Source organism: Melitaea cinxia, chromosome 21 (genome assembly GCF_905220565.1).
Source record: "Melitaea cinxia chromosome 21, ilMelCinx1.1, whole genome shotgun sequence".
NCBI classification, from domain to species: domain Eukaryota; kingdom Metazoa; phylum Arthropoda; class Insecta; order Lepidoptera; family Nymphalidae; genus Melitaea; species Melitaea cinxia.
The window spans coordinates 6201790-6215073 of NC_059414.1; the positions used below are offsets into that span (position 1 = coordinate 6201790).

Here is a 13284-nt window from a genome sequence, read left to right on the forward strand (position 1 = left end):
ATATACTAGCAGTATTCTTAGCAACTGAGTTCATAGAGTTGTATGTTATAGCCTATTTTGCTTCTATATGACCTAGTTTCCTTATAGTGGAAGAAATTTTAACAATCGTTTTAGGAATTTCAGACTATGTACATATAAATTAAGTTTTTATAAAATTAATTTTAAATATCTATATTTTTATTTATTTAGATAGATCTATAGATAGACTATGTGATAGATTGTGTTCGAATTAATAATAACTAGTGGTCGCCCAGTGGTTGAAATTCGACCATAATTAATTTAAATTATAAGTTTGAACATTAAAAAAAAAATAGTATATTTATGTGTGTTGTGTCAATTACATGGTAGTGTGTGTAATGTGTTGTGTTATTAACTGATTAAATGTTTTTATGCATAATTAAAAAAATATTAGGATTCTGCACTCCTTCTTTATATACAATATAAGTGTGCGAAATTTCATACTACTCAATTTTCGTAAAAAGGGGTACAAAGTTTTTGCTTCACGTATTAATATATAGGGGAACACCGGGCAAGATGGGGTAGTTAAGGTTTAAAGCTCCAGAAATCGTAGGGGTTCATGGTTTCATAATCATATTTATTCTTAATCAGGCTTGTAGTTATCAATCTTACATATTAAATTTAAATCAGGAACACAGCACCATAGAATTGTTAATAATATAACAAAATGTAAAATATGACATATCACCCCATCATGCCCGATAGGTCGGGTAAGATGGGGTGGGCCTAATGGGCAAGATGGGGTATAGCCATTCTCTCGACTATTCAGGAGTGCAGAACTCGCAAATGAATGTTGCTTCAGCATCATTATCATCCACTCCTGCGCAGCCATAATGTAACCATTTACCACAAGAAGAATAAGCAATCCAACCTTTCTTGGAGTCGAAATATAACCCTGTAGAATGTTGGCATGGAGTGTTTTCGGTTTCAACATCACTCTTTTCAGAAGACGACTGTCTAATACGTTTCTTTAAATTATATTTCTTTGTGGCTTTAGTCTTGAAATAGGTTTTATTTCTCTTCCTTTTTCTGTTTTCGCTCCTTTTTTCTCTGTCTGATTTCCTTGTTTTGCTTTTTTAACTTTTCTGTCACATTTTTTTTTTAAATAAATTCTTCTAACTTAACTCTTAACAACTTCTGTTTATAGGGTGAAGAGGTTATGATAGTAGTTTTACCGCGTTTTTTCATCACTTTTAATGTCTTCTTGGTCACTGGAAGAGGCAATAGTTGCTTTGGGCTGGCTAATGCACTAAATTAGGCCAATAAGAAAATCTAGGGGAAGGACTCAAATTTAAATATGTGTTAATTTCAGTTGTACTACTAGTCACAACTGTTGAAGTAGCAGGATCTGTAACAACAACTGCAGTGCTCGTTGCTGTTGTTGTAAGAGGTGCTGCCACAGTATCTACAGTTCAAAAAAAACCGCTCATCCTCTTCTTCTTTTTGCGAAAATACTGGTACCCAAAGGTACCTTTACATTCTTTTTTAACCTTTTTTACCTTTCATTCCAAAGTAGTTTGTGGGACTAAGAAAAAGTTTGCAGCCAACATATGTATATCCCATTTCTCGCTTCAAAACAACTTCTATCGCCTTATTCAGTGCTTCCCTTGACCGTTTTCCTCTTCCTGAGTTTCTTTTATAAACATATATGACTTTTTTTAAATATAAACCATCCTAAAACAATATATAAAAAAATATAAATAATCAAAATCGTGTCAGGCAATATTTGGTATCAGATACCCCATCTTGCCCGTTGATTCGTTTCAAAATTAATATTCAAACAAAAAAAAATTGAATAATGTTTCATAACAAAACAAGTTATTACCTGTTACTGCAATGTACTGTAGATAGGATTAACCGAGGTGCCGCTTAAAATTCACCAAATACAAGTTTCATGCACTACGAAACGTACATATAAGAAATTTTAATACGAACAAACGAAATCTACTTTTCGACGATAACTAAAACAAATGAATAGCCGCCATGTTAGTACTCGTGTGACTAAGAGCTGTCGTGGCGGCCAGTAGCGAGATGGCAGAGCGAATGAGATTGATCAATTTAAATCACCTGAAAACCCTGATGACCCGTCTTGCCCACCACCCCGTCTTGCCCGGTGTTCCCCTATACAAGATAGATAATACTAATATTATTTATTGTACACAAAAATACATAATATAAACAGAGTAGTAACTAAAAACAAAGATGTATAAAGGCGATGTTATCGCTGAAGAACGATTTCTTACAGATAACCTTTGGGTACAGGTCACGATATAGTAGCGACGGATAGGAACATAACAATATGAATTAACTTGCACCATAAGGCCTGATCCACATTACGATACACTGTTGATCTCAGTTCTTTTTCGGTCTAATCTCGATCCGGTAAAAATTGTTAAACAAGAAACAATGTATGTATTCACACTATCTGTAACAGTCAAGTTCAAAATCAAATTACACTCAAGCAACGATCGGTCTATTGTTCATGTTAACCGGATCGAGATCGGACCGAGAACGAACTGAGATCGACATATAATGTAAATCGGGCCTAACCTGGACCACAAAACTAACTGCCCCCTACCCGCAGGTTGTCTCGTGTGCCTGGCAGGCGTAGTGTTCTGTCAGCGACGCGGCACGCTGATTTGGTCCCGACAGCCTCGAGTACCTTCCAGCCCTCACTATATCACCGCTAAACAGAACAGCTATGTAACTGTGCCCTTGAAGGAAGTGGTATGTGCTATTTTTAACCGACTTGAAATATTTATTTGTATAACTTGGTCGGCAAACAAGCGTACGGCTCACTAGATGGTAAGCGATTACCGTAGCTTATAGACATCTGGAACACTACAAGCATCGCAAGCGCGTTGCCGACCCTCCCAATTCTCCCCTACTCTGGTCTCCTTATTGGTTAGTATACCACATAATACATCACAGGAACACAACACCACTTGAAAGCAATATTATTTAGCTGTGATCTTCTGTAAGGTCCAGGTACTACCCCAATCGAGCTGCTCCAGGATGTGTCTTGCTGTGCTCTACCTCAGTTATTTATTTATTATTTTCTTACATCTAGTAAAACACTCCCAAGAACCACCCAGAGTCCAAGAAAGCAACGAAAAATAATTTATAAGGGTTCGACTATTACTTTAAATGTCTAAGCTTATAACTATTAATTGGGTGTACCGATTTTGATATTTTTTTTTTCGAAAGCTGGTGCTTCATGCTCAAAGCTGGTGGTCATGTGGTCTAATTTAAATTTAACCGACATCTGTCTAGTACCATTTTGATTTATTTATGCGTATTTAATAGATTTTTTGAATACCTAAATTGTATTACTTGTAGATGTAAATTGCAAGAAACACAATTTTATCTGGTTCTATGAAAAGAAATTGATTGAAATTTTCTAAAGTGTAAAAAACTCAATTTTTGTTTAGTAAAAACTTATAAGACTATCAATCGATCACAAATAAGGAGACTTGTCACTTGAACGATTATGTTAATTATAATTAAATGTCATAATTGTAATGAAATTTTAAAATTATATTGAAATCTCTTTAATCATTTAACTATCAGAGTGGACCCAGAGTAATATGGATACTTGCATATATACCCACGTATCTCTGTATAAAGTATATACATACAATATTTGGTTTTGTGTAATTAAAACATTAGAATTACCAAGCTTTAAATAGTAATAAAAATCTTAAACAGGAGTATTTTGTGTAAAATTCTATTTCTCAATTATCATTACTCTAACTGCGGAAGCACAGTTAAAATCGTCGCAAGTTAGACATATATAAATGAGTCTTAAGCGAAGTTGTTCGAGCGTGAGAAATAAATGACCTGAGTTTTAACTTAAATTAGGGTATACAATGTATATCTTTTTAAAATATATTTTTTTTCATTTAGCCGAGAAAAGCGAAACGACAGCCATCATTCACGGGCATTGGCAATTCCAGTGGCATTCTCCTTTCAAAGAGCAACAACATTTCAAATGCGAACCACAATAATCCCATGACGACACCAAAACTATACCCAAAAGCCATAGCCAACGAGTATGATTCTATGGGAACATTACGAAGACATTCAAACCAACCGAACAACAAAACTAACATTGATGTCGAAGAGGACAAATTCTACTGATAAACAACATTGTTGTCTGGATTCCGTACGTAAGCTTTTCAGCTGAAATTTCTAAAATATCCCGAATATTACGGGCATTCTTTTGATACAAAGATATTTCATGAATTTGTCTTGACAATATCATTTATTTATAAAGCTTCAGATAGTTCGGTTCAAAGGAAACTATGACCTAAAATAAAGGAGAGTTGATAAAAATGTAAAGAATGAACTTTCCTCAACTTGATTTTTAGATGGAGAGATTTAAAAGGGTTGTAAAAATTCTTTCATCTCAAGATTTGTAAAGAGTAATTTGTATTTTAAAATTTAAATTTAATTTGGATTCTATGTCATTAATCATCCGTTTCGTTTTAAATAAAAAATACTATTGTTTTATTTGAATATTTACTAAAAAGAGAGGCAATAATAGATTAGTTTTTTTTTTTAATAAAAAGATAGCATTATGAAAAAAAAAACTTTTGTAAATAAATAATTTATGGCATGTTACTTATTAATATAATTACGAGTATGTCCAAAATTTGTCACTACTTTGTTTAGTATTTTATTATTTTCAAAATTTGGTAATATTAAACCCGTTGTAATTGTGTATTAAAAGACTTATTGACACATATGGTTCAAGTACAATTTTGATCAAATATGAATTTAAAAAAAAAAAAACTAGCATTTTTGTAAAGTATAAAAAGATACTGTGTGAGATACTGACTGTCATTAGTATTTACGGTATAAACCTTAAAAACATAGTAAATTTATCAATGATAATTATGGATATAGAAAACTCAGAAACTTATTTAATATATCAAAAAGATTCAGCGGGAAGCGTAACCGAAATGGATTTACCACTTCCTGACTTGTGATACATTATTCTGATTGGGTGCCTCGAAACTTACTGACGAGGAGACTAATGCTTATGAAAATAAATTACTTTGAAGTTATCTGCGAAAATACTATGAATATATGATTGTTCGAAAGAGTTATATACAATTTCTTCTAATCAAATTTTATTCTATCAATATTATTATTATTGGATAAAGTTACAAGTTCACAATTATTTGATATCAAAAATATAAACATTAGTCTGTAGTCTCAAAAGACTTGGCAATAATATCTTTATCAAGTGATACAAAAAAAAATGTAATAAAGTTCTCCAGCAATTATTGCTGGACACCCAATTTTCCTAAACGATATGCTTAAATATAAATGGTCGATTTTTGAAAATAGTTTGGCTAACTTTCTTTTGTTATATTTTCGTTCGAAATGGAATAGATAATTTTATTTCACGACTGCAAAAAATTCCGCAAAGTATGCGACACATGAATTTTCCAAGAATACTGAAAAGGCGAATAGAATTTTACACCCGAAATATGTTAAAATATTTTTATAAAAACGTATTAGAAGTGATATTTGAGCGCGGTTTTCTTTGTTCACATGTTTATGCAGAAACATTTAACCTTCTAAAAAGATACGATGGGTATCACCTTTATGTTTGTCGATTTTGTCAAAATTTTAAGTTTTATTCAGCCTTTTAAACTTGTCTACAGAGTTCTAAGCGTAAGTTTTAAAAGATTTTAGCGTAAATTTGAAGCTAACAGTTTTGTACTTAGACTCAGACTGTGGCCTCTGATTTTTTCAAGGTTAAATACTATTGTTAGCAAAACAAAACAGTAAATTTATCCTACTCCTTACAAGATAAACGGCACATCTATTAAACGAAAGATATTTCAGAGACTTTTATCTCAGAGAACTTTAATTTATTTTCCATGAATAGAAATGAATTTACTTACACTTCATTTGAATAGAAGGCAAAATATTTAAAGTATTAAAAGATCACTTCAAAGTAATCGTCAACTAAGACTTTTTTATGTTTTTCATCAAACGTTTGAAAACAAAGTACAAACACACACGCTTCTTTTACATCTCAATCCCAGCGGTGTTTTGAACAATTTCAAGCGTCAAAGATTTCCCTTTGTTTGCTAGAGAGGCGTATTCCAATGAATTTTCAACAGCTCTGCTAATTTGTAAAAAAATCTTGTAGGAAGTAGTCGCCAAAACGAGAATGCTTTGTATTCACTACCATCGGGTTCTTGAACTTAATTACATTTTTGTATACTAGCTGTCTTGACAGACATTGTCTTGCATTTGCGAACTACCAAACGTAAAATAATATAATTTAAATAGGCGTTCAGCTTTCTGAAAAATTTTATGAAAACAAGGTAAATAGTAAAGTCTTTTTCAAGTTATGTTGTGATCAAAAGGAATATGGTTTTATTTTTCTATTTACAGATTTTTCGAATTATATATGTATGTATTATAATAATTATAATATAATGAATTTTAATGTCCTATACTTTACTTCGGAATAGTAATTTAATTGAATATTTTCAAGTATTTAATTTGTGATAATGTGATCGATATGTTATGAATATAAGCATCGAATGACCTCAAAGAGGCGCTTTTGAATTTAATTTCGACGCATTACTAACTAATACTTTCCTAGCATTCTGTTTTTCTTAAATAGTATCAAAAGGCGCCTTAGAGTAGTTAATAAATATCAGTGCCATGATAACGATTGTAAATGTTAGTTTTTAAACGTAGTTCATAATTGAATAATAATTTGAGATAGATTTCGTTTTATTCGATTTTTTCAAAGCCAAGTATGTGCCATGTGTATAAATGAATGAATATTGTTAAGCGTCATAATGATAAAACGCGATGGTCGATATACAGGTTGTTCGACTGTCGGTTATGTACGTTGACAGAATAGCTCGTCTATCTAAATAAAGTCAAATTTAAAAATAGGCTAGGATTTTTTTTACTCGGAACGTAATTTATTACACGTACGGAACCCCCAATTTAAAGGAACGTACGAGTGGTTAAGAGTCGAACAACCTATATACTTGTTTCTTTCTGGCGTATAATTATAACGTACAAGTGAGAAAGAGATAGCATCATCAATAAAATTACGTTAAGAATTAAGTGCATATGTAACTTATGTATTATATCAGTACAAACAGCGGTGCCTTCGCGATATATACATGTATGGGAATATTTATACAAATACATACATTATCAATCTTTATATATCAATTTATATTTTATATTGTTGAACAAGTTTCAACTTATCGCTTGACTCATGTTGAGTCCTAATTGTTATTATAATGTATATTTAAAACATTTTGTATTTTTTATATTGTTAATTGTAATTGAAAATATTTTTAATTAAAATGTGCTATTATAGATTGTTCTAAGAGAGAATGGAATTAATTAAAACTTTGATTATATTAATAACGCCTCAGTGAACAATATTAATTATTCTGTTAATAAATAATGCATGAAAATTTTAGTATGAAATGTTTTGTTGAATTTTATGTGAAATAGTGACTTAGTAGTCCTCGTATGAAGTGTTAATGCTTAAACTGTACATACATTACGAGCAAGAATGCTTTCAATATAAAATCATTGTGAAACTTAAAAATTGTTTCTACGTTTTATTTCAACGATTTTATCTTAGTTTGTTAAATTTAAAATTCAGTTTAAATTGTTAAAAATATTCGTAAAATTAGTTACGTAGTTTTGATAAAAAAAAATTTCCGTTTTTTCAATAATTCAGTATACTTTATTAGCATGTTTTTACATAAGTTTATGAATATTGATTTTTTTTATATTAAATTTTTTAATTTGCTATCGTCTATTTTGTGCTAATTTATTTAATCAATAAAGAGTTGTATTCGTTGGTTTTATGTCACATTTTTTGATGTTTTGTTCGCACTGGCTTACAGAGTAAAAAATTAATACCTATGTATATTCTCGTTCATAAGATCTCGTACACATTTTTTTGTTTATATGGTAGTGACGCTTCATAATGACGAGGACTTAGTTACACAAATTATAAATTGTTTTTTACATATCTATCTTACGTATCCTAAGAGGCTTTCTCTCAAAAACTCACCGATTAAAATTTCTAAGCTTAAGAGATTATACACGCATGTGATTGTTAAGACTTAGATGAGTTTCTTTATTGTTTTTTATTCGGTCTACGCCACACGTTGATATAGATGCTGTACATTGTTATGAGCTAACTACTTAATAAAGACTGGAATATTACTTGTTGTTATTTTTTATTTTTTGTATTCCAATGGTTTTTACCATATTTATTATTAACTCTTTAAAAGTCATTCCTGTCTCTGTAATTAAAACCAAATGGTGGGTATGACATAACAAGCCTACCTAAACCTACTATTATGTGCAAATACAACGCACGACAAACATCTTTGACCTATACAAATATTTGTCATAAGCGGGGATCGAACCCATAAGTGCTAGTGTAAAAGCCAGTGCAGTAAAGCTCATATCTATCACTCTTCAAGGTATATCCACTACTAACTGATTTTTGTACATAGGTATATGATTATCAAAATGATTGCTCTAGTGTGGTGGTAATGGTACGTGTACTAATGGTACGTGTGTCGCGTAGGCACCTAAACACTGGCAATCACGGGTTTGATTCACGCACGGAGTGGATATTTGTACGTATACAGATATTTATTACCGGTCTGGTTAGACAACCAAGGGCAGACGTTCTTGTGGGTCTCCTCACCGTACCTTAATTGGAGAGCATGTCGGTCCCGGTTGTTATCATAAACACCTAATAGCGATCGTTACTCATAGTAGGGAATATATCCGCCAACTCGCAGTGGAGTAGCGTGGTGGATTAAGCTCTTATCCTTCTCCCACATATAGGAAGAGGCCTATGCCCAGCCATGAGATGTTACAGGGTTAATCGAGACAAATTCACACAAAGCACAAAGAAATTCGCTCAAAAGGTAATATCGCTGCCTCAGTAATAGTGTCCAGTTAGAACCCTCTACAGAAAATAATTAATGTGTGAAATTAAAGAAGTTTCAATACGATTCAGAAGTACACGCGTGTGTAACGTGTCGACGTAAATGAAATAACATGAAAACAGTTGGAACTTTTAATTGAGTTATCGAACGAAACTTATTAATTACAGAAAATATTTTATTACATTACTAGATGACGCGTTTTTATCTGCGTATGTTGCTTGTTGGCGTTATATATGTGGTAGCTTGTTATTATTTTATTTTTTAATAAGCCATAAGCTATGTAAATAAATTAAAATAAAGCGCCATCTAACTTGCGTCATTTCATAAAGCGTCATGATTAAATATATTTGTTTAAATATATAGACTAGCGCTTGACTGCGATCTCACCTGATGGTAAGTGAAGCGCGCTTACCAAGAAAATGCCTATTCACTTTTGATTTGAAGAAACCTAAATTATAGTTAGTTGGAAAAACGGAAGTCGGAAGGGCAAATTTTTGCGGTGCGTATTAAGAACAAGGAAGCAAAGCGCTTAGTGCGAGATTGTGGGATTTCAACCACGTAGCCGTGCAGATTCATGCGATCATATTTTGTTCAAAATAATATTAAAAATCACCTCAACCACTGTCGGACATTTTGTACAGTGAAAACTCATAACCAGGCACTTCACAAACTTTCGTAACTTAACTTACGTCATAGTATAAAAGCTGAATTTCATATGTGTTACTAGGGTGGCTATTAGAAGATATTTAATCAGTAGCCGGACAATTTCGACAGAAACAGACTTTTCGACCCTGGCCAGACATGCTGACTATGTACGAGCGCAAAGCAATATCTTCATCTTATACAAGAAATACACAACACACGCACTTGCAAATTTTATTTTTAAATTGCGTACTCATATGATAAGTATAAAACGTTTAAAAATTATTATAGAATTTTTATCATCATTTGTTATTACTGTTATAATGCCTTTAATAAATATAAATAATAGATAGATCGTATCAAAAAGGAATTAATGGAACCCAATATTACAAAGTTTATACACTAGTTAAATCAACAATCAAATTCACGAAAATTTGAGCTTAGATTGAATTTCTAATAATTTAAAAGGCAATTTAACGTTTCCATCATCTCAGCACAATGGACCACTGTATTATAAATTAGCTCTCTGGCATAAATTTGCGACGCGGAAAATATCAATTTTAATGATGGAACGGTGGAATTTGAAAGTACCTAAAGGAGTTAAAACCACTTAAAGTATTAAAGGTTCGCTACGGACGAAGCTTACTTAAGCTTAGACTGTTTGTTGAGTATTACTCTTATTAATAATTTGACTTGATGTTATGTCATAACTCAGAACTCAGACAATTCAACCCAGTTATTTCAACGGCTACACAAACTGGCTGTTGCTCTGGCAGTCGAGGGCTATATAGTTAATAACAAGTTTTTATACGAGCAGCAAAATTGTTTACATATATGATGTACATATATAAATAATTAACATACAAATATTACACCCAGACTCGAACCCAAAACCCTCGGAGAAGAAAGCACAACAAACTGCGCTAACGGGCTACTTATCATAATACTTTATCATATAAGGTCGGGAAAAGTCTTTTCGTATTTTCTAGTAAAACGTTGTAATTAAATCTTTTTTGCGACTCTGGTTTTGATACCATGAAAAGGTCACATTTTAAAAATGAAATTAAAGAGTAAAAACAGTTTCCCGCCACTTTTTTTTTCTGTCTGCCAAAATGGGTTCAATGAAGAAATTCGATATATTTTAAAGTTTTACTTTAATAGAGAGAAAACACGACTCAAGCCGCGAAAATTTTTTCTGACATTTGCCTAATACAATATACATATGTAGGTAGATTAAAAATATTTCAATTTTTTTATACAGTTAGGTCGGCAAACAAGCGTACGGCTCACCTGATGGTCAGCGATTACAGTAGCCTGAAGACGCTTGCAGCACCAGAGTATCGCAAGCACGTTGGCAATCCTACCACAAATCCTCCCAGGAGCTCTGGTCACTTTACTCACCACACGAACACAATACTGCTTATTTAGCTGTGATCTTCTGTAATGTCGAGGGACTTTTCCAGTTGGGTTGCTCTACCTCAGGTTACAAAAGTAAATACAGCTGGTAAAGGCCTATATTACTATTAATGAGAAGGATTATAGCAAACTCCGGTTCTGTTTCTACCATACACGCTTTATACTTTAACAAGTTAATTTCAGAAACTATATTATTAACTAGACAAAATTGTTGAATGGAAATTTTAATGTTTACACTATTTTCTATAATTACAAACTAAAACCGCAATTTATCAAGGGTAACATTTTGTATAATCGAACAGTGTACTGTTTAACACAAATTAATATGCTGCGAAATTTCGCGTTCATTTGTAAAATTTAGCATAGACAGGAGCATTATTTTATTCTAAAAATACCTAAAACTGTTTCTACAATTTTAATAAAAATATAAGATTATAAAAAAGTAAAAATCGTTTTAAATCTCCGGCAGCAAAGACAGGGAGCAGGATGAAAGGTGGCTAGAATAAAAGTAGCTTTCTAGACCTGGCTATTATTCCGAATAACTCACTAGAAGACTGACTTTAAGCGAACGTTCATTCTTGTTTTAATTCTAACGAGGGTCTCCTATTCATGGCGAGACCCCAAATATATCTTTCCCATATATTTATATACATTTTTAAAGATGGTATGAAAAAACAACAAGGGTCTCAGAATAATAAAAAACCGGTAAAAAGCAATAGTTTTTCTTTAAGAGTTTGTATCCTCGTTTTTACGTCCTGTTAACAGTCTTGATTTTTTTTTGAAAGCTAGTTATGGGACACAAATTTGTGTATCTTGTAGTTTATATTATCCTCTTTCATGTCGTTAAACTATCCAGTTAGTCCTTACTAACGTAGCCTTCTACGAAGCCTAACAAATTACGTACATAGAATGAAGTTATGCAAGCTACAGTGTGTAAGTTGCCTCGTAATTGTCCGTACCTAATTAGAAACGTTCATTTATCCTTCGCCCATCTAAATAATACAAAAGAAGAACATTTAGTAAAGGCTTTACTAAATTAGGTAGACGAGTAGACAAACGGTTGTTGATAGTTGAATTTGTACACGCAGTGTAACCTAACGATCATAAAAGTTATGTATGGTAGGTAAACCATTCTTAACGCCTTTATTTTGTCGTCTAATAATCGTCAATTTTCTAGTATATGCCATCCTTATAATACTCTAAATAATCTAAACGTAGCATGACAATATATCATTTTACTGACAAAGACAACAAAATCCCTTTAAACAAATTTTTTTCACATGATGCTTAAAGCAAAAATGATATATTAAGCTAAAACAAAGCAAGTACATACTTAACTGCTTTATAAGAGCTGCATTTAATAATGTAGATAGATAGATATATTATTACATCATAGTGTAAATTTTGTTTCAGAGACCCGTCACTCAGCGTTTATGATTGATTACCAAGCGCCGCACTTAGATAATATCCACAACGGAAACAATAAAGACACTATACCTTTACAAGATACTTATTGTACGTCTTTGAAAACAATTATTGGAGATTACTCTTTACAAGCGATTACCATATATATATATATATATACGATTGAAGTAACACTTCTTTAGTTGCCCACACAGTAATATACGAAACGTAAGTCTCTTTCTTTCTATCTTCACTAACTTATATCTCCTCTCAACATCCGTTTGCCTCGCCCGATCATACTTTCTTTTTTTACTTCTTAACGCTCTTTCAATTCAAGCGTGCGTAAAGAAGTTTTATTTCAAATATGAATATCATTCTTGCAAGAGACTTTCCTCGTCTTAACTTTTTCTTCGTAACTTCAATATCATTTTAGAATTTCTTTTCTCCTCAAGAATAGAAATATGATCGTGGTAAAAAAATAATAATTGGGAAGTGAAATCGTGTGAAACAGTAACATTCAGCTCTGATGCTGAAAATGACGTTTTAATGTATCTTGCGAGAAAGATATAAATGTATTTTTAAATATAAAGGTAACCATTTTTAAGGAGTAAACTTTAAATGTTTGTAAAATTTAACCCACTTTTTTACTTTACGAGTAAATTAATCATCCTATTACGTACATTACAACCGTTTAGTGCAAATAGTCGCAATAAATGCTAAGACGAAAGTTTACTCAGTCTAGACGAGGCGCTATAAAGCCAAAGTGACTGTCGTATCGACATTTATAACGTATAACGTTTCCATAAGCAACGCTCATCTTATCGGA

General features: G+C 32.1%; 1 protein-coding gene across 1 annotated transcript in view; it reads left to right on the forward strand.

The window, feature by feature from the left end:
• The window catches only part of LOC123663866 (semaphorin-5B), a 38573-nt gene extending 33996 nt beyond the window's left edge, over positions 1 to 4577 (forward strand). The window contains exons 18-19 of the mRNA XM_045598511.1: positions 2603 to 2745; positions 3925 to 4577. Coding sequence (XP_045454467.1) covers positions 2603 to 2745; positions 3925 to 4158 — 377 coding nt within the window. The 3' untranslated portion in view covers positions 4159 to 4577. The remainder of the gene's footprint in view (positions 1 to 2602; positions 2746 to 3924) is intronic.
• Positions 4578 to 13284: the final 8707 nt, after the last annotated feature.